This window comes from Pongo pygmaeus, chromosome 3, assembly GCF_028885625.2.
Source record: "Pongo pygmaeus isolate AG05252 chromosome 3, NHGRI_mPonPyg2-v2.0_pri, whole genome shotgun sequence".
NCBI classification, from domain to species: Eukaryota; Metazoa; Chordata; class Mammalia; order Primates; family Hominidae; genus Pongo; species Pongo pygmaeus.
In genome coordinates, this window is record NC_072376.2 from 107,649,742 (window position 1) to 107,669,753 (window position 20,012).

Consider the following 20,012-nt stretch of genomic DNA (forward strand, 5'->3'; position numbering starts at 1 on the left):
GGGATCTCTGGGGCCGCTGGAGGTTCTTTGCTTGGCACCTGTATGCTGGTACTGAGAGACAGGAGCAGAGGGAGGCCAAGCTTCAGAACTCTCCAGGGACCTCCACTGAGAGACAGGGCCTTAGGTTGGGCCCTCAGTGAATAGTCTTTGAAAATGCTTGCATGCCATCCTCGGTAAGGCCTTCTCAGCAGGAATCTCAGCTACCAAAGCTTCTAATTAGGGGTTAGCGGTCTGGTAACAGGGCTGGGCCTTTGCCACCATGGGTTTTCTATGTAAAGTACAGTCTTTGTTTGTGTTTTATTGTTTTCATTGTATTTTCATTCTTTTATATGGAATTTGAATTCTCTAGCTCAGCTGCAGCCCTTACGTCTCCCTTTGATTTTACCCAAGTTCCAGTTTATGTATTTCCATTACTTCCTTAGTCTTGGAGAAACATTTGAATTCGTGATCCCAGCATCGATTGTTTTAAGTCACTTTCTTCCAGTCCATGGCATGGACCAGTTTCTCAGTGCTGGGCAATTGCTTACACCCTTCAGCCACCGAGGCTGAGAGGAGGGGTGGGGGCAGGTGGCAGTCCATCTAAGGAAGTGTCTCCAGGTTGTTCTCTCATGGAGGACAGGGCTGTCTTTGATTCTAGTCCTCAGCCTCACAGCTGCTTCCCACCTCACAGCTGGAGCCCTTGGCTTGCTCGCCCTAAGGCAGTGGCCAGCAGTCCTGTGCCAAGCTGAACTCCTCTGCTGGTAGTTGCTCACCTTTCACTTCCTACCTATTAGTATAGTTGTTTGCAAACTTCATTTAAAATCAGATCTCTGGGGCAGGGCTTGACATTCTATTTAGAAGCTCCCGCCCCAGAGAATTCTGCAGAAGTTCTAAGACATTGGTTCTGACTCTTAACTGCTCATTAGTACCACCTGGGAGCTTTTAACACCCAAGACTCAGGCTACCCCTAGACCACTTCCATCAGAATCTCTGGAGGTGTGACCCTGGCATTAGTTCTTAAGGCCTCTCAGGTGATTCCAATGTGCAGCTGATTTCTTATTAGCACCATGCTAAAACCTCATCCTGTGCCTGCAGGAGGTTGTGATCACCATCCACGCAGGACCCCAAAGCCTTTCTGTCCCACTGAAGAAACATGTGGCAGCTCTGAACACGCAAGAGAACCTTGTTAAGAAGTGAAGGAGGCAGCACTTTGTTGCTTATAAATATAATTTATTACCTGTTTAAAAATTCTTTCTTACATTTTGTACATGTTGGCTGACAGAATAAATGCAGGCAATTTACAAACCAAGGGGACTGCAGGGAAAATCAGGATTGGCAGCCAGGGAGAGAAAAGAGGCACACCCGGAGCTGGTATCCCTCACCTCCACCACTCAGCAAGGCGCCGGACAGATATCCGGAGGGCACTCTGCCTCTGCCGGGGGGTTTTTTAGAAAAGGAATTGCATAGAAGATACAGCAAGAGGGAACTCCACAACAACAAAAGTGTTCCATATCGGAAAAGCCAAGGTTGTCATGTTTTGTTTAAAAAAGAAAAACGACAAAGCACAAAACCTCAATCTGACCTTTCTGCAGTTGAACTGTTCCAAAAGGGACAGCAGGTGGATGACACTGCTTCTTCAGCACGACTTTTCTCTCACAAACATTGTTGTCTTCTTTACAAAGAGCAAAGAGGAAGGTCACCAACTTGCTTCAGCTCAACATTAAACTCAACACATATAACACCGTGACATCACACACACACAGTGATGTTCCCTGCAACTGGGCTCGATGCATTATGTCTGGAGGGTGAGGGCTGCGCTACCAATAGCAGGTCTAGGAAAGCGTGAAGAAGAGAATGCAAATCACTTGTTCCACTGTTCTGACTGCTGTACTTTTTCTTGTCCATGGCCTGGAGGAGTAGACATCTGAGTTTTTACCCCTACATGTACAGATGCCATTCGTTACTTTCAGGATAGGAAAGGCAAAGGTATTTTACACCAGCTGTAGATTTCTTGCTCTTATATGTCACTCTAAACAGGTTTGTTTTAACATTGAGAACCTATGTAGCTCAGGTCCCAATTCTCTGATGCTGCCTCCATAGTGCTCAGGATCAGAGGCCAAAAGAGAGCCCATCAATCCTTAGGCTGCTGATCAGCAAAACCTGCCTACAATTCATCTTCTACACGCCAGTACTGAGGGTTATTCCACCCCGGGTCAGCGCCATCAGGTTCTACAGCTGGTCTGATAGTACTTAGTCCAGTAGACCTTTGGAACTTAAAAATGACACACGATTTAGACATATTTGTAAAAGACCCTTAAATGGTATGACTTGCAATTTATATTTTTGTTGAAGGACAAATCTGAAATGGTATGTTAAAAGGCTGGCATTCAGTAGCAAATACTATGGCAGGTGGGCAGCTGACTGTATCTCAGGGCAGCTTCCTTGTTTCTACTCAGAAGCTAGTTGGGCCACAACTGTCACGATATTCTGCAGAGATTCCCAACCTGGGATTCCAGAAGATCTCTGGACAGGTCCCTTCAGTAGGCAAGCATCTGAGTAGACAGCAGGCTGATGAAGAGCTGCTAATAATTGCTGGGCTTGCTGTGCCAGTACACTTGCGGAGTACCTGTTGGTTTGTCCTGCTGCTGCCCCCCAACCATGCTAAATAGGTCTGAGGCACACATTACATTTGGTTGAATGAGCCCATTAATATCCTACCACAGATGAATACAATGCGGTGACAGGAAAACCTAGGAACCATGAACTCTTATGAAGACTGGCTGTTAAAGTAGCATTTATGAAAATGGGGTAAGCACAAGGCCGATAAAACTGAAGGATCTGGAAGCTCATTGCTAGACTTAGTTTGCAGAGAAAACCCACCCAGTGCTACACAAAGCCATCTCTCCACTTCTCAAAAATAGGTTTTTCACACTAGAATTCTGGAAATGACTTCATCTGGCATCCTTGGCCTGTATGGATATAGGTTTACATAACATTGGTTACAATATATTTATTCCCCCTTATGCCTTATTCCATTAAAAAGAAATAATTAGAGATGCAAAGGAAATCTTCCAAAGTGATCATTACAGCCAGAGATTATACAAATAGATATCTTAGGGTAGAGAAACATTACTTCATTGCCCAGAGGCAAAGTTCTAAAGATTTCAGTCAACGCTAGCTCAGCAAGGTTAAAGAATATATAAAAATAATACAAAAAGAAAAATAAAAACCAAAGAGTAATAGTTGGTCCTATGAGGCACTCGAGAGGTAAAAAAAAGTTTTGTTAACTTGAGATAATAAAATATTTTCCTTATTAGATCTATAAAATCTAATGCTCATCAACCATTATCTTGAGCAAGAGCAATGATGTTCTGCTTCACAAAAGCTCCTCCATTCTCAAAGAAGATGGATAAAGTCCCATTTCATTTCAGCTCTGTTTCCTTGGGCCCCCTCTCGTTCATTAGCCTTGGGCTTAGACTGAGTTCTCCACATGAAACTGATGACTTGTCCAGAACAACTGCCCAGCAAAAGCTAAGACTCATTCAACTTGAGGGCTTGAAAACCCAACAAGTAAACCTTTTCTACCTTCTTTATGCTCTCTTGCAGGTCTTTATATAGGTTTAGATTTTCCTGGCCCCATAAGGGCAGACCTTATAGAGGCAAAGACCTTTGAATTCTGGGGAGATGGTGATCGCCTTATTAACTCCTTTCTGCATACGTGGATTACAGAGGAGTAAGCAGACCAAGAGCACAGCTGCTGTGATCCTGACAGAGACACACAGAAGGACACATGAGACAAGAGCCTTGTTGCTCTTCGCCAGGAGAAGTGAAAAGTCTTGATTCCACCCTCAAAACGTTGACTTTTCAGATACCTTACTTGTAGGAAAAAATACCTTAAAAAAAATTACTGGCCGCATAGTTTCAGAGTGTCCTGAACTCAGTCCCCACGACTTTTTTCTCCTAAAAATCGCTCTACTTTTTGATAGTTGAGAGACTTAAATCTATAAAATAGTATATATGAAAATGGCTAATGATTATGCAGTTTGATATTGAACACCTCACCCAAAAAGTTGTCCAGTTCTTGAAGAGCCTAACTTGCTCACAGCAGGATGGGGGGTTTTCTGCATAGCAGAGGTGACTATTCATTTGGAAGATGCCATTTGTGAAACAGCTGTTAGCTGTGAATACCTTGGTGTTACACAGGTTTGTCATCACCATGCCAGTTATCAATTCTGAATCTAACTTCTATTCCTTCCAGATACATTAAGGAAACTTGAAAGAGTGTGATAAGAAGAAAATAAAAACAGGATGAAACCTCTGCCTTTGGATTCCCAAATTCAGCAGAAAAGAAGCTGCTTTCTTCCCTTTGATTAACAACCCCAATTTTCTCTTCCCCATAGTATTCCATTTGCATATATAAGACATTTCTTTCTAAGCAGATACTTCTTACATTTCCAAAGATAAATATTAAGGAACTAAAACGAGATTTAAAGTATACAAACCCCAATGAAAACCATAAATGTTAAAAATGACAACTCTTCAAATACTGTTTTATATAGATTTTACATAGTTCTGTTACAAGAAGCAACTGAAGATATGTTGTGTATGAATAAGTTGATGTACTAGGCTCACAATGACCTAATATTGAGATGGGTGATGCAAATGAAAAAAAAGTGAGAATAAGAAAATTATAAATTTGAAGTGAAAATTTCCCTACATCTGTTTGTCATAAAGGTCCTTGAATTCTACAGGTTTTCATTCCCTTTGTCAAACACGTTCTAGTGAATATTAAACTCAGGTTAGATTGTGTTGTACACCACTAGATGGCAGCATGCACAAATGATAGTTTTTTCTATCCAAATGAAGCCAGCCAAACTGCCTCTCCAGCGGTGTAGAAAGAAGCAGGATGTATCACGTAGAATGGTTGATGAAGTGGCTTCCTATGAAATGAACTGTTACATCTGGACCTTCTAAGTAAGTTTGAAAGCAATCTAACAGCTATTAATTTACTCCAAAGGAGAAGGAAATCAGAATTTGTAGTGAAAATTATTTGGTATAAATAGTGTATGTATGGAAGTTGTCATTCACTTCATAGGAAGCATTAAGAGTTCTGACAGATGAGTACCTCACACAAGAAATCAATCACTTTTCCCTTTTCTGGTGGTGGGAAGTTGAACCAAAAAAGCATCTGAAGTGAACCCCAAGGGTTCTCAATGACTTCAGTAAAACAAACAATTCCTGTTTGTGTTCAGTATTTCTGTGTTGGTGACTTTTTAGTCAAAGTAAGTTTTTAGTAACAGTTATGGAATTGATTCATCTTCATAGCTACATAGTTGCTCCCCTCTAGTTTTCACTAGGCATAGAAGTTTCTTTGAGCATTCAGTTCAGATTCTAGTTCTTGATTTCCATAGATGATTCCACAACCCCAGTACTGATGTGTAATCTTGACAAGTTTATATTTCAAAATGTAGGAATGGACAATAGCTCTCGTTCCTCTTCCTTTTAAAAAATGTATGTGTATAACTGCATGTATATATATTTGATTTTTAATTTAGAATACAGTTTTACTCATTGCTACAAACATCCACTGAACTTATTTATAGTGCAATCTCTCCCTTCCCCAGTCAGTGTACAAATATTTTAAATATGGAAATCCTAATGCAAGGGGTGGGCTGAGAGAGATTTTATAGAATATATGTATGTATGATGTCCAAAACAGAAGATAAGGAATAAAAAGCATGAAAGAAAGAAGAGGTTCCATAGCAAGGTATCAGCAGTTCCTCAGGGATGAGGATGGCGGAGGCATCGAGTAACTCTCAAGACGCTACCAAAATAGGAGTGGAAACATGGAAAGATGGAAGCACATGTATAATTCAAATCTGTTCAGCAACTTGTGTGCCTCCAGCCTAAAAGAAGTAAACCATAGTCATGTTCTAAAGGTTCCGATTCATACACGTCTGCTTGTTCTTCAGTTTTGGTTTTGCTACTGGGCTTTGATTCTTTAATCCCCACCTGCTGAATGAATTGAGTCCTTGTGTTAAAGAGCTTGTGATGGTCCCAAGGAAAAATAATAGTTTACACAAAGTAGTGTGTTGACTAACAAACATTTTGCAGAACAACAGTTTTTAAAGAGCTAACTAGACAGCCTTTATAAATGCTACTGAATATTATGACAGCAAAGATTAAGGGTGGGGGGGGGTGCGTAGAAAAAAATGCACCAAGTTCCTACTGCCAGATAAACTTGTAGGCGTGGTCTAGATATCAAGATGCCAAGACAAGACAATAATAAAAAACAACAATTTGCAACCAGTCAGGAAGGCTGGGGGCAGGGGCATCCCAAGAGAGGCTAAGAAAATGATAATAAAGGGATGTCGTCATCTCTCAGTGAAGAGCATAATGCAATGATGCAGAGCGACTCAGGCCAAACAAACAACATCATAATGCTGGTTAGAATAATCAATCAATCATCATCTTCCATGTCAGAACTACTTGAAAGGCATAACATAACATAGCCTGGGCAAAAGAAAAAGAAGACCAGCTGATGATTTTAAATGATGATCTAGGTCAGAGTCCATTGTGGTCTTCAGACTGACGAGTGAGACCGGAGGCATCATGGTGGAAGTTGAGCATTTCAGAACATGGAGATGATCTAATCCCACCCCTTCACTTTCTAGTGAGGACACTGAGGTCCAGTGTGGTTAAATGACTTTCTCAAGGTGGCGCAACAAGACAGTGACAGACTGACAATGAGAACTGGTTTCCTGATTTCCAGTTTAGAGTCCATTCCTCCAACCACACTGCCTCTAGAGTAGAGCACCACAGGGAGTCGACGTGGGGCCACACAACGGCAATATTGAGTGAACTTAATCGAGAACACGTCTCCTTAAGACTCACTCAGAGGAGAAAGACCCTGCCTGAGCAAGCTGAAGGAACAGACTGACAAAGCCAGTCAGCATTTATCACCTTTCTGGGGTGGAATAAGGGAAAGGTAAGAGGTCAAGGAAACGATGCATGTTGAATTAAACTGATGACCACACCCACCTTGATAGGTGAAAAGGTGGGACAGGTCTAGTCAATACCGAAATACAAACAAACAGCACTGCTAACAAAAATAATAGAAATAATTAAAAAAAAATCCTTTTACCAGAATACCTGTAAATACTCAATAATACCTTTAAAAAAAAAAAAAAACAAAACAAACACTTCATATTGCATATTACAAACACACATGTTGTGAAAAAAAGCTTGTTTGTGGGGTTAAACATGAATCACTGTCTTCCCTGCAATGCTACAGCTTTATTCCCAAAGGGCACCAGAAGGGTCCCTCCAAGGAATAGGAGTCAGTCTTAGTTATTTCTTTTTTACACTTACTTAGATTCTCCACTTCCCTGATACAAATAGTAATACTGGTTCTACAAGTTCTAGAAACAGAACACTGATGGGAGGATTATCTGAGACACTTGATGCACACGATTTGTAGCAAAAGTCTGTGATTTCTCTGTAAATTACTAATCTGAAATAGACACAACAACAAACCGTCCACAGCTTCAACTTCAAATGATTTGAACAAAAATAGAACGAGCCATGGACAGTGTCTGCATCCCTGTCCAATTTGATGTAAACAACATTTGTAGAAATTGGGTTTTTTAAGAAAGTTTATCCATATAGCTGGATAGCAATAAAAAGCGTTTCCTAGGAAACTGTAAGATCCTGTACCACACAGCATACAGCCCAACTAAGAGGAAAATTAGGTTGATAGCTAAATTCAAGGTATAAATTTACACAATTTTTCTTAACTCCCGTGATGATGTCCGAGTAAAGTGGGCATGTACATTGGCAGTTGTATCTGTTTTCCTTCTGGCTCCTGCTGCAGTCTTGCCTATGAAGCGCATTGGTCTCGTCTGGATTTCCTCCTCAGCTGTGATTCCTCTGGACGGCCACAGACTCCCTGTGCATTTTTGTCCTTCATTTCCCCTTCCAGCATGGTGGTTAATACTGCCCTTCTGCTGCTAAGGACACCACCGTTTCATGTCTTCCCATTTCTTCCAAGACAGCTGCCAGCATGCTCAGGTTTCCATCTGGGAAGTTCTGTGCTTCCCAAAGATCCAGGATTACGCCAGTTGGGCTGGATTTGGTGGCAAAGTAATTCAAGTACCTGTAATTGGGAAAGAGAAAATGTGCTCAACAGTGTGACTTACGTATCTATTATTTTTCCTCAGCTAAACCTTTCTGTCTCTCTACTTGTCTTTAAGTTTCCTGGTCCCATTGTGGTTGACAGTGAGCCATCCTAAATAACTAGCCCATGCTTAATTAGATCAGCCCCAGACGGGGACGTGATGTTTAACTTTGTGAACCTCAGCTCTGAGTGAGATAATTTAAGAGACATGATCTCTATGGGTCATATTCTAAGTAGGAAATCAAGAGACTTATGTTTTCTTTCTAGTCCAGGCTTGGATGATCTTTGACAGGTCATGCCACATGTTATGTTTGGTAGTGATGGTGACATTCCACAAAGTAGACGCTCCAGAGGTCTCTTTATAACTTAATATCAGTGCTGTGTTGGCATGTTAATTATTCATCAAACATTAGGTCCTGCTCAACTGCAGAGGAGGAGCAATAATTATGGTAGTGAATGGCTATATGATTTGGGGAATTTAGCCCATCAGCTTTGCAAAGTGGATCACAAAACTTGATACTTAGCAATGCCAGATAAGCTCTGAATGTCTCTTAGCACTCTTTGCCCCCGTAGTGCAAGGTACAAGGACAGAGCTTAATGCGTATTTGCAAAATGAAAAATTAAATAGATGTGTGGATGGAAAAAAAAAGAAGAATGCTAGCCCTACATCTAATAGTTATCGGTCCTGGAGAGCGCTAACAGAAAGAAGCTAGTCTTGGGGCCTGACCATACCCACCTGTCCAAGTTCAGCTTATGGGCCAGCATCCTCCAGTCATGGCCTCTCGTCTGGGGGGCATCCAGGCTGCTACAGAGCTTCTGACGGATAGGGAGAGGGATGCTGAAAGCACCGGGCCCTGTGACCGTGGTGATGGTGTTCGCAGGATCCAACAGCGGCAAATCGATGCCGGTAGGTTCCTGTAGTTCAGGGACAGGAACAACACAGCATTATTTCTGAAGACAAAAGCAATCTCTATTGAACCAATCAACATAATGCCTTGCTTTGAGCAACAAGAAAAGAATGAGTGGTGTTATTCTTCTTAGGAAGAATGGCTTCTTCTTAGCCTGAAAGTTGTGCGTCACTAGATGTAACCTGGCTCGGAGATAGAGGTACATACATTTTGAGCTAACTTTGCATAGCCTCAGATTTGTGGGTCTTTGGTGAGGACTGGGCTGGATGGAAAGCTCTGGTGTGATTCGATAACAGCTTTACTAATGGGATTCTCCAGGCTGAGAGAGAAGAGAGGGAATATCAGAGCTCCTAAAGGTTTAAATTTCAGGAGAGAAAAATGTTCAAAAGGGCAGTGCTTTGGGAATGAATAGATCTGAGATTCAAGGCTTCTGGAAACAGCCTGACCTTGAGGGGAAAGTCCTGGGCAAATTCTCCAGTAGTTCTCCCACTAAACTCCACAGAAGATGTCTCACTTCTGCTTTTGTTGGATGAAATGGAACATAGCTCTCCTCTAAATGATATCAACTTAAGGCTAATTTCTTAAAAAAGAAAATGGTAAACACAGTATATTATTGCCTTAGGGCAAGTTGTTAATGGCATCCTCCAATTGCTGTATATCCTTATTTTTTTTAAATCTAATTTTAGTAGAGAAAACCATAAATTGGCTCTTAAGATAGTCTCAGCTCATAAAACAGCACAAATGCAAAAATCTGAGTTTCATCTGCAGGAGAAATTCTAATCATTTTCTGATCACTTCTGCTGGTTGGAAAAGCAAAAGCAAATGTTGCCTGGGAACTATTAAAGCAATAAAAGAAAATCTACTTAATCTACTATAAATGCCGTCTCTCTCTTTTTAAAGCAGGTAACTTGTTGGTGTTCCTCACTAGTTGCCGGAGGATGAACTAACTGGCCACACCCAGTTTCAGCCATCATGAAGTGTTTGTTTGTTTGGTTCCTGCTGAGCACTCAGCTCAGGGGCTCAACACTACCATCATCCAGAGCCCCCCCATATGCTGCCCTGCACCGCTTCAGTGGCCTCCCCAGCCGTGAATGCACTGGCACTGCAGGCAGTGAGGTTGCAACTGCCTGTGTGCCAGTGTTGACTAGCAGTATGTTCCACGTTCTGGGATCAGCAGCAAGTGCTCACGTCTAGGCTTATGCAATCCCATGGAACAGGGTCAGTCCAGGGGTGTGGAGGGCATTTGAATTCTTTTGCCATGGTGTGCACGGTGCTGTTGGCTGTGATCATGATATTTGTCCTCAAATACATATATATATGTATATAGAGACAAGGTCTTCATGTGGTAGGAGGGGCATTTAACACTTCTCTGTCACCCAGGCTGGAGTGCCATGGTGTGATCGTAGCTTGCTGCAGCCTTGAATTCTTGGGCTCAAGCGATCCTCCCACCTCAGTCTCCCAAATAGCTGAGACTATCGGTGTGTACCATCACACTGGGCTAATTTGCCTTTTTTTTTTTTTTTTTTTTTAAAGAGATGGGGTCTCACTGTGTTGTCCAGACTGGTCTCAAACTCCTGGGCTCAAGTGATCCTCCTAGCTCAGCCTCCCAAAGTCGTGGGATTACAGGTGTGAGCCACCACGCCTGGCCCAGTGAGGGATCTTTATATGACCTTCCTGGTTGGCTGGTATGAGGCTGCAAGGTGACCATGTGAAGTGCAGAATGCAGTTGGGTGTGGAGTAGGGCTGTTCACCTGTGCTTCCACCAGTTCACAATCTGATCATCTCAGGTTGCCCCGTCCTTGCCGTGACTTGACCTGACTCATCTGCTCCTTAGAGTCTGAGCGCCACTCACTAGTTCTCGTGCCATTATTTCTAAGGATGCACCTCTAATAGTTATTCTGCCCTTTCTTTGATCTCTGTCAGGCAAAGTCCTCAAAGCCTGGTGCAAAAGTCCTGTGCCCTGGAGCTCCCCTGGGCGAGCATACCCTAGGCGTCGGGCCTGGAGGTCTCCTCGGTGCCTCCCAGCTCTTCTCTGCTCCTCACACTCTGCTGTGTGCACATTGGCTGTATTTGTAGGTTACTGCCTTTTATTTCTCACATTTCTTACTGGTGAGAGTATATCATCCTCAGACCTCTATAATAACACTGTCCCCCCACACAGAGGCTACTCAATTAATGTTTGTTTGTTGAAATGAGAGAAAATATTTGTCCTTAGTACAGAAAGAAGATGAAGCCAGCCTCTGATAGAAGCCCACCCATAGACTAGTGTGTTGAGCTGCCTTCCAACTAAATGTGGAAGTTAAATCCTGAAATGAGAGGCCAGTTGAAGATAGATAGGCTTGGATCTTGGGAAGGCTTGCTCACATATTCATGTTGTCCCCATTTTCTTGTGGATAAAGAACTCTCAGCATTTCATGTGGGCATTAAAGTCCTGAGCGCTGTATCCCTGGCTACTCAGCCTATTTATTTCTGTGTAGATGAAACAAGCTCAATAGGGCATCATTTCTTTGTCTCTCTTATCAAATGGCTGACAACAGCCTTGAAGGTTAAAGTAAAATAAATACATTTATACATTTATATTTCATCTAGTAATTTTAGTTGCTATTAGTTCTTCCTTTACTTCCAGGTAAAAGTAGAGTTTACTCTCACAGAATGCTTATTTCAATAATCATTTATAATATCAGTACCATTGGTCTTTGATGTTATGATTCCCTTATGTAAACATGATTTTTCAACATTAGTCAAACAAACAGCTGCTACGGGTGATGACACACATATTCAGGACTCCACAGTCCTGAAACAACTTTCTATTCTGATATTTGGACTTTTCCTAAAGTCACTTAGAAAAACTAGGTTTTCCCAATGGTCATTTTGAGCAAGTTATGGAAAGCAGAAGATGTAAACAGATGAAATGGCTGTAGCAGAGTGATATTACTTTGTACATTTATTTTAAATATTATTTATTTGTGTATACAAAAGTGCTGTGTACCACAAGGGGCTATAAGATCTAGCAAATATAAAAGTTATAATTGCTTTTATTACCTATAAATCTATTATTAAAGTGGATGAGAACAGGCACCGTGGCTCACGCCTATAATCCCAGCACTTTGGGAGGCCGAGGTGGGTGGATGACCTGAGGTCAGGAGTTCGAGACCAGCCTGGCCAACATGGTGAAACCCTGTCTCTACTAACAATACAAAAATCAGCCGGGTGTGGTGGCGTATGCCTGTGATCCCAGCTACTCAGGAGGCTGAGGCAGGAGAATTGTTTGTTTGAACCCAGGAGGCAGAGGTTGCAGTGAGCCGAAATCGTGCCACTGCACTCCAGCCTGGGCCACAGAGCAAGACTCCATCTCAAAAAAAAAAAAAAAAAAAGATGACTAATACTGCCCCCTAAAACTGCACCTTTTTTCAGGGTTCAGAGCCTTCAAGTAAAGCGATGTGATAAACCAACTTGGGGATACATGCTATCTTCTTTTCTCTGGGAGCTAATTTTTGTTTATTTATATTTAGTTTTATTTATATAGGATCTGAGTTTTATTTTTGTGTTTATTTTGATATAGAAAAATCTGAAACCTCAATTGATGACAGACCCCACAGATTGAAGTAGCAAAGTTGACTCAAAAGCCCTGTTATCCTTATGGCGTCAATGGCACCAGTAAAAATGGTGAACATAGATTAAGCATGTGCTCTGGGCCAAGTTCTGTTTAGAACACTTACTAACAAACATTCTCCCATTTAATTTCCACACTGGCCCGAGATAGATAATATTCTATACCAATTTACAGTGGGGAAACTGAGGCAAGAAAGGATTAAGTAATTGGCCCTATCTCCGTGGAACTGCCTACTTGGGAATTTCCCATGATGGATGTCTGCCTGTAACTGAAACAAAATAGAAGATGTGAAAAAACTATAAATGTATCTATCCTCTGCACCATGTTTTCTTTTGGAGATGATAATGAGTAGCTTCCTGGTTAGTCTCTCTGCACTTGTCTATGAAACAAACAAACAAAATCTTTTATCATCTTTTACATTTTGACATTCATTTGTGCCAATACAGTTAGTCTTCCAGATATTTTCCTTCTTAAACTTCATCTCTGTGAAATTAAAGCCTTTTTCTCTAGTTAAGGAATCCCTGGCTAAATCACCCAGAGACAACTGGCTGGCCCTTGAAATAATCAGAGTAGATGTCACACACAGCCTGGTCTCTGGGGTGGGCAACAGGTCCTCTCTCTGACAGGACAGGCCAAAGGCTGTGTAGCTTTATAAATGACGACTGGTGAGTGCGTTGGGTGGTGGGTGGCTGGAGGGAGGGGCAGCACATTTCTGGCAAGCCAGCTCATTCCTGGGAGATAGATAGGACATTGGAACGGGAACCCCAGCCTCACTGCCATCTTGCCCTGTGACCCTAGGAAGGAGCCCTGTTCAGAAGAAAGAAACCACAAATGGAGCCTTTTCTCTACTTGTTTATGGTTTGTCAATCATCTTGTACCCTTTCTTGGAGGTTTTGATGAGGATCTGGGTCCCAGAACTCTCCAGAGTCCATTGTTCTTCAGCGCAGAGGCTTCCTCTCCAACGTCAGTACTCCCATCCACACTCCCTCCTCTGCGCACCCAGCACCCGCATTCAAATGCTAACCACAACAATGGGATTCAGTGACCCAGAAGGAAAAGACGCAGAGTGCCCCTTAATCCCCCAAAGTCATCTTGACTCCGCTCACTTGTTCCTCGCCCTCAGTTAAATATGCTTGTCTGTCACACAAGGGCAAATGCCTCCGACATGACTGAAGGCTGGTCTCTTTGAGCGGACTGACACCACGTTGCAAAAGAAGTAATCTTTCCTCTATGTTGCCATAAGAAAGCAAAAGCCCTTAAATTGTGATCACACTATGCAAAACTGTCCTTTTTCTGAAGGGAGGTGGCAGCCCTGGTGCGGGAGAGCACAGAGCAGCTCTCTTTCATTTGTGGCTGCATCTGATCCACCTTTTTAACACGCAGCCAATGTTCATGCGGAACAGAAAGCAAGCATCAAAGGACCAGACCCCCTCACCCCCCTCCAAAATTCCGCAGCCTTTGTTGTCACTGGAGCTGGGTGGTTATTGAACTTTGCAGACCTGCTGGGCCTGGAAAGTGAAAACACCCTCCCGAGCCAGCAGGGGTGGTGCTGTGTGCCTGGGAGATAGGGCTGCGCATCCGAAGGCCTGGCGGTTGCCATGGCACCCTGACACCGAGATCATTCCTTATGAATGTCACCGGGGGCTGTGACTAAAGTTGTTTATGAGTCAAAAGTCTCATGAAACTACAGGAGGAAATGATGACCGCACCTCGGCAGGCTGTGGGAAAGAAGGATGGAGTGTCGCGGAAGCTGACGTGCTTTTCTCCCCACTCGGTCTGCTAAGGAAGATGGTCTTTAAATATGACATGTGAAGCAAGACAAGCTGAACATGCTGATATTTCATTCGTCACTGTGCGCGACACAACGAGGGAGAGGTAGTATTTTAAATCATATACTGGCCCACTGTCATTTTCACATATGACAATCTTGTGCTTTGTGGCTTAGCACGCAGCACAGAGCTTAGCTCCATGAGGCCCCAAAGAGGCTGGCTTCTGCCCATATGGCTTCTTCTCTTCCCTTTGTTCCTCTGGTGTGAAGGGTTATCAATTTTCAAGGCTTTGGATCCAAGGTAACAGATAAGGAAGGTCGTGGGCACTTCCTCTTTCCTTAAGGAGAAGTTTTAGATAGCAGTGATCACTATTATTTCTGTAATATGGACACAGGGAAATGGCCAGCTGACGTGTGTGACGATCACAGCAAAGAAAGGCAAAGCTGATGGCCACAGGGGGGAAATATGGAGATTCTACTTCTATTTGTGGCATATTTCCCCCATCCCGGAGGAAAGTGTATCTCTTTTTATATTTAGAGAATGATAGAAAGGAGATCAAGAGATTTCTCCTTTCTTCCTTTGAATGGAGAAGAAGAAAAAGGGAGCGGAGAAGCCCCTCTGCTTTCTTCCACTCCACCCAGCATGCAGGTGATTAGGGGAAAGGGAGGAGAGTTGCTGAGAAAGAAGCAGAAAGGGAGGAGAGACAGATGGAGGATGGAGGAACATGGCGCGCTAAAGGATGCATGGGGAGAAGTTACTCCATGTGCACGCTCCTTAAATTAAACCTTTACTTGAAATTCAGATCTGTCTTTAAAAGTTAGAACATAATTCTTAAAATTCATGTCATAAAAATTAAGACTTGTTTTTCAAAAAGGATCCCTTTATATATATATATATATATATTTTTTTTTTTTTTCTGCAGCTAGCTTCCCTTGCTCATTACGAATATTATTCTATTCTCAAATAGGATCTATAGAAAGCTTTTGAGGACTTCCCATATGGGCTATGTTGAGATACCCTTTTAGCCCACACTCTCTTCCTGAGTGTCGCCCTCTCCCCTGATTTCAGACAGACAGGAGCCGCTTACCTCTGACACGGTGCAGTTGAGCTGGAAGATCTGCCCTTCTCCTTCCACCTGCCGCACACAGAGTTTGCAAACCAGCTCCACTGTGTTCAGGCTAAATCTTTCCAGAGTGAAGGTGCAGTGCAGGTTTCTTTGAGACCCACTCCAAACATGGTAAAATGGAATTTCCTAAAGGATATAAAAGTGTTAACCACAATTGAAGGACTAATACCAAAAATAACTCTCAGATGTTCTGCTGCTAGGTACTCTCAGTATCACACCTGTGGCCTCATTTAATCCTCACAACAGCCGTATGTTTAAGTACATCCTGGCCCCTTATCACATGAAAAACTTCAGGGCCAGAGAGGTTCAATAACTTACCCCAAATCACACAGCAAGTAAGTAGCAGGGTTGAGATTTGAACCTAAGGAGTCAGCCTCCAGAATCCATGCACCTAACCAGTCTGCCACATGTCTCTAATTTACAACAGGAGCCATTGTAAATGATTAAAAAAAAAAAGAGTTTATACAATTCCCAAAATAAAACTTGCACACACCAGCCATTGCTCATTAATAGAATCCCTGTCATGACATTCTGGAGAAAAGCAAAGAAAGTCTAAAGGATGCTGCACTGATGCGGCTCCCTTTCATGCTTACATCCTCCTCTGCCCAGGACAGGGGAAGCCAAAACCCACTACAGTTGGAAACTTCAGACTCAATTAGCTGCCACAGAAAAGTTCTTGGAACCAAGCATCGAACAGGCTTTAATTTTCTAAAAGTCTAGACCACCTTACAGAGCCTATCCTAGAATTTGTTTTCAATAAAGGAAAGAAAAGGTTGCCACATAAAAAATGGGAGAGCATGGCAGTAAAAAGCAGTGGCTTTGGAGCCAAATCCAGTACAAATAAGAACCCCTTATTTCGCTTACTTGATAACCTGGGGAAAATTACTTAATCTTTCCATTGCTCAGTTTTCCTATCTGCAAAAGAGTAAACAAAGAGCTTCTCATTCATAGGTCTGCTGGGGTTAAATGAGATAAACCAATGTATGAAGAGAGTGTCCAGCAGATGGTAAGTATTCAGCCAGGCTTAGCTTTAACTAATATCATATTATCATTATCATTAAAATAGTGTTTTCTTATAACTGCATAAAGGAAATTACTTCTAAAACAGGGAGATTTATAGTATTTTATGACAACTGCAACACAGAGGAAAGAAGAAAGCAAAGAAAGAGGTATACTGAGTAAGTCAGAAGCCTTCTGTCTCCATCAAGGACTGAGCTATGCATAGAGAGTCTGGCATGCAACCTCCGTCAAAGCTCATGATTGTTAACAAACCAGTAGGCTTGTTTCCCATAATTTATGTGTAGGAACTTGACCAATGAGAGTGAATGAGAATGGAGCCAGAATGTCTTCCCTTCAGTCTTCCAGTATGTTCATTGACTTACATCAGGAAATAGCTACCAGTTCAGCGGCAATGCTGGGGTTTGGGTTGAATTTGCATAAATATCAACATGGATTCACAGCTCTCTAAATATGTCTGCCGCTCCTAGGACGGCATATGAGGCTTGCAGTCCCATCAAAGTGGTTTTCTCAAGAGCTCAGGCTAACAGATGAAGGAGGGGAAAATTCCTTGAGGGTCTTGTGATTTTCCCCCAGGTATATACAAATGACACTTGGGACCAGTATTTTCTCGTCTGTTGTTTAATAATATCCTGATTGGGTTTTACTTTTATATGCTATTTCAGTTCTCCAAAGTAGGGCTCCCTCTCATTTTTCAATGTAAGGTTACTGGCCTAGGAAGGCTGAAGCCTAATTTGTGTCCCATGGAATAAAAATGTCCTTCTGTTTGTTTCTGTGAATGCATTTGAAGCTGTTTTTACCCATTGATATGAACATTTAGTATGAAAATTAATTGAAATGATGGATTTGGAAGCCTTTCATTTATTAAAACAATGATAGTACATTTATTTAAAGGAGGAATTTTTAAAAAGCATTCCCTCAAATATGTCTGTATTTCTCAAAAATCCTAAATAACCCCAAACTATTTTGGAGAAACAAGTAATGACATATGATTAATTTCAAGGAAGGGGATTTCCTATGTCTGTATAATTTTAGACCTCTTTCTTAGAGATGTCTCCAGACCTTTTGTTCGGCTTGGGAACCTTACCTGATATTTAGCCAGCAATTTGCTCTTCCAGAGGGAATGGGCGATATCGTGAATTGACAGGCGCAGGTTGTGGGTGCTGCCTTTAAAATGAAGAGCCTTAGGTTCTTCTAGGAGCTGTCCTCCCATCTGTCTCTCAAGATGTAAGATTTCCTATAATGACATGCCCCAAACCCAAAGCACGTTATTGAATTGCATCACTTCTGTCAGCTCTCTCATTGAATAAGTTTCTTTACTGCCTCCTGAATGGCAGACGGAACTTGTGCAACACCATGAACACCCACTTTTGCAGCCTTGAGACCCTCTAACTAAAACCCCTCCCATTTTGTATGGGACCAGACCCTAATAACAAACTATGTTTTGGCAGTCTACATCACACTGTTGGGGAGCAATTTCAGTACAGTTTGCCCTTTACCGACTGATGAGTGGAGTATTTAATCAAATATGGGGGAATAACATCAGAACTCAAAACCAGAGAACCGTAAATTAAAGAAAAAATAGGTAGAAATGTAGACAAACTGATAAAGTAGATTTTCAATTAACTTTTACAAAAAGGGACAAATAACTAGAAGAGATACTCATTCCTTGGACTTGATAAAACCAACCAACAAATAAAAAATTACAACCTGTTTTAGACATTTAGTTCAATCTCTTATAGTTTCTTCAAGTACAGAAATAAAAACATAAAAATTTTGCTTAAAATGATTTATTGCATAATTCCCAATTATTAATAAAATTAGAACCTGTTTTAGACATTTAGTTCAATCTCTTATAGTTTCTTCAAGTACAGAAATAAAAACATAAAAATTTTGCTTAAAATGATTTATTGCATAATTCCCAATTATTAAAAAAATTAGAATATGCTAATTATATATTCTATTAAAGGAAAATATTCTGATACAGATTAGGAAGGTTTTTAAACACCAAATATTGAACTAAACAGTTACTCCAATTACATTTTCAAAAGAATATTTCTCGAGAATTGTGGCTGATGAAAAAATTTGCTACATAATTTTCTTATACTATACTGATAACAACATAAAGACAGATTCTATATATACTTCCATTTCTCAGGCTAGTTAATGGGAGTTAATGAAGCATTTCCAACTGCAGCTGTAATTATCCAAACAGCAGCAAACCATTAGTTATCAATGAACAAACTATCTTGGGTCTCCTCTGCTGTCTGAACCATCCCTATGCATGTTACTCCTCTCATGCCTTAAAAGTTTTAATGGTACAAATACATAGGAAATTTGTGACCCGTTTTAAAATAAGGGTCCAGGAATATATGGATTTTAGAAAAAAAATCAAAGCAAAATATTTTTTCTTTGGTGATATTTCAGTAGAAAGCAGGGAATTCAAGAACACAAGTGTTCATTCAGACTGTAACACGCATGGATTGGGTACCCACCAGGGTACCAAGCACAGGTGGGTCGCCGTGGAGGATTTCAGGCATGGGAACCAGATTGCCTCATATTCAGAAAAATGCATCCACCTTGCATTTGTTGAATGAATTCTAACCCATGCACTTGTAGAGCAGTAAGTGTGGTGGCTACCACCATCATTGATTACATGCAAACAGCTCATTTCAAGATGCTGCGTTAGTGGTTCTTAGTATCTGTCATCTTTGGGTGAGGCAACTATTCTGAACCATGCAAGCTGCTCAAAGGTCCTATAAGGCGTAAAAAAATATTAGGATAATGTGGAATGTGGTTTCAGACAGGGCGTCCTCTAATTAGTATCTAATGGAAGAGATGAGGCAGTAGCACACTGACGTAGACAAGTGTGTGGTCCAGCTGCCTGAGAGTATTGACCTGCTACTTAATGTTGCTGGCTGATGAGTAGCTATGGCTTGTGACAGGAGCCCGAGCAGTCAGCCAGGCCCCAGCCACAGGCAGCCAGACACCTTGACACATATGTTGTGTCATTGTCCCCCTAGTCTGCTGTGCCTGAGCTCAGCAGGCTCCGAGGGTCTCCCGTAGGCCATACAGACCCATCCAGCCCTGAGTCACACATGCTCCTCACAGAACGTGGCACACCCCACTCCATGACACCCCACTCCACGACAAGAATACAGCCATGTGGAAGTGGAGAAGAAGAAGAAAAGTGAGGGTTAATTGCAGTTTCTTCTGCTTCAGCAGGAAGGCATAATGAGCTTATGTTGATCATGTTTGGTGTCTAGTTAGCATAATAGAGAAAGCTGATGTTCCCAGTGAACCTGGCACCTGACAAATTCTAAAGCTAAAATGATGTTTGTTTATAAGCCATTAGAAGAAAAGAAACATAATTAGAAATCTTTGAGATTACAGTCATGCCAATCAATCAGTTCCAGCTTCTTTC

At 41.8% G+C, this 20,012-nt stretch overlaps 1 protein-coding gene across 3 annotated transcripts in view; it reads right to left on the reverse strand.

Moving 5' to 3' along the window:
- Positions 1-1,188: 1,188 nt before the first annotated feature.
- UNC5C (unc-5 netrin receptor C) overlaps positions 1,189-20,012 on the reverse strand; it is a 393,124-nt gene continuing 374,300 nt past the window's right edge. For all 3 annotated transcript variants that reach the window (XM_054484519.2, XM_063663920.1, XM_054484518.2), the window contains 4 exons: positions 17,676-17,825; positions 15,533-15,697; positions 8,892-9,070; positions 1,189-8,134 (listed from right to left, as the gene is read on the reverse strand). In XM_054484519.2, coding sequence (XP_054340494.1) covers positions 7,969-8,134; positions 8,892-9,070; positions 15,533-15,697; positions 17,676-17,825 — 660 coding nt within the window. In that variant the 3' untranslated portion in view covers positions 1,189-7,968. The remainder of the gene's footprint in view (positions 8,135-8,891; positions 9,071-15,532; positions 15,698-17,675; positions 17,826-20,012) is intronic.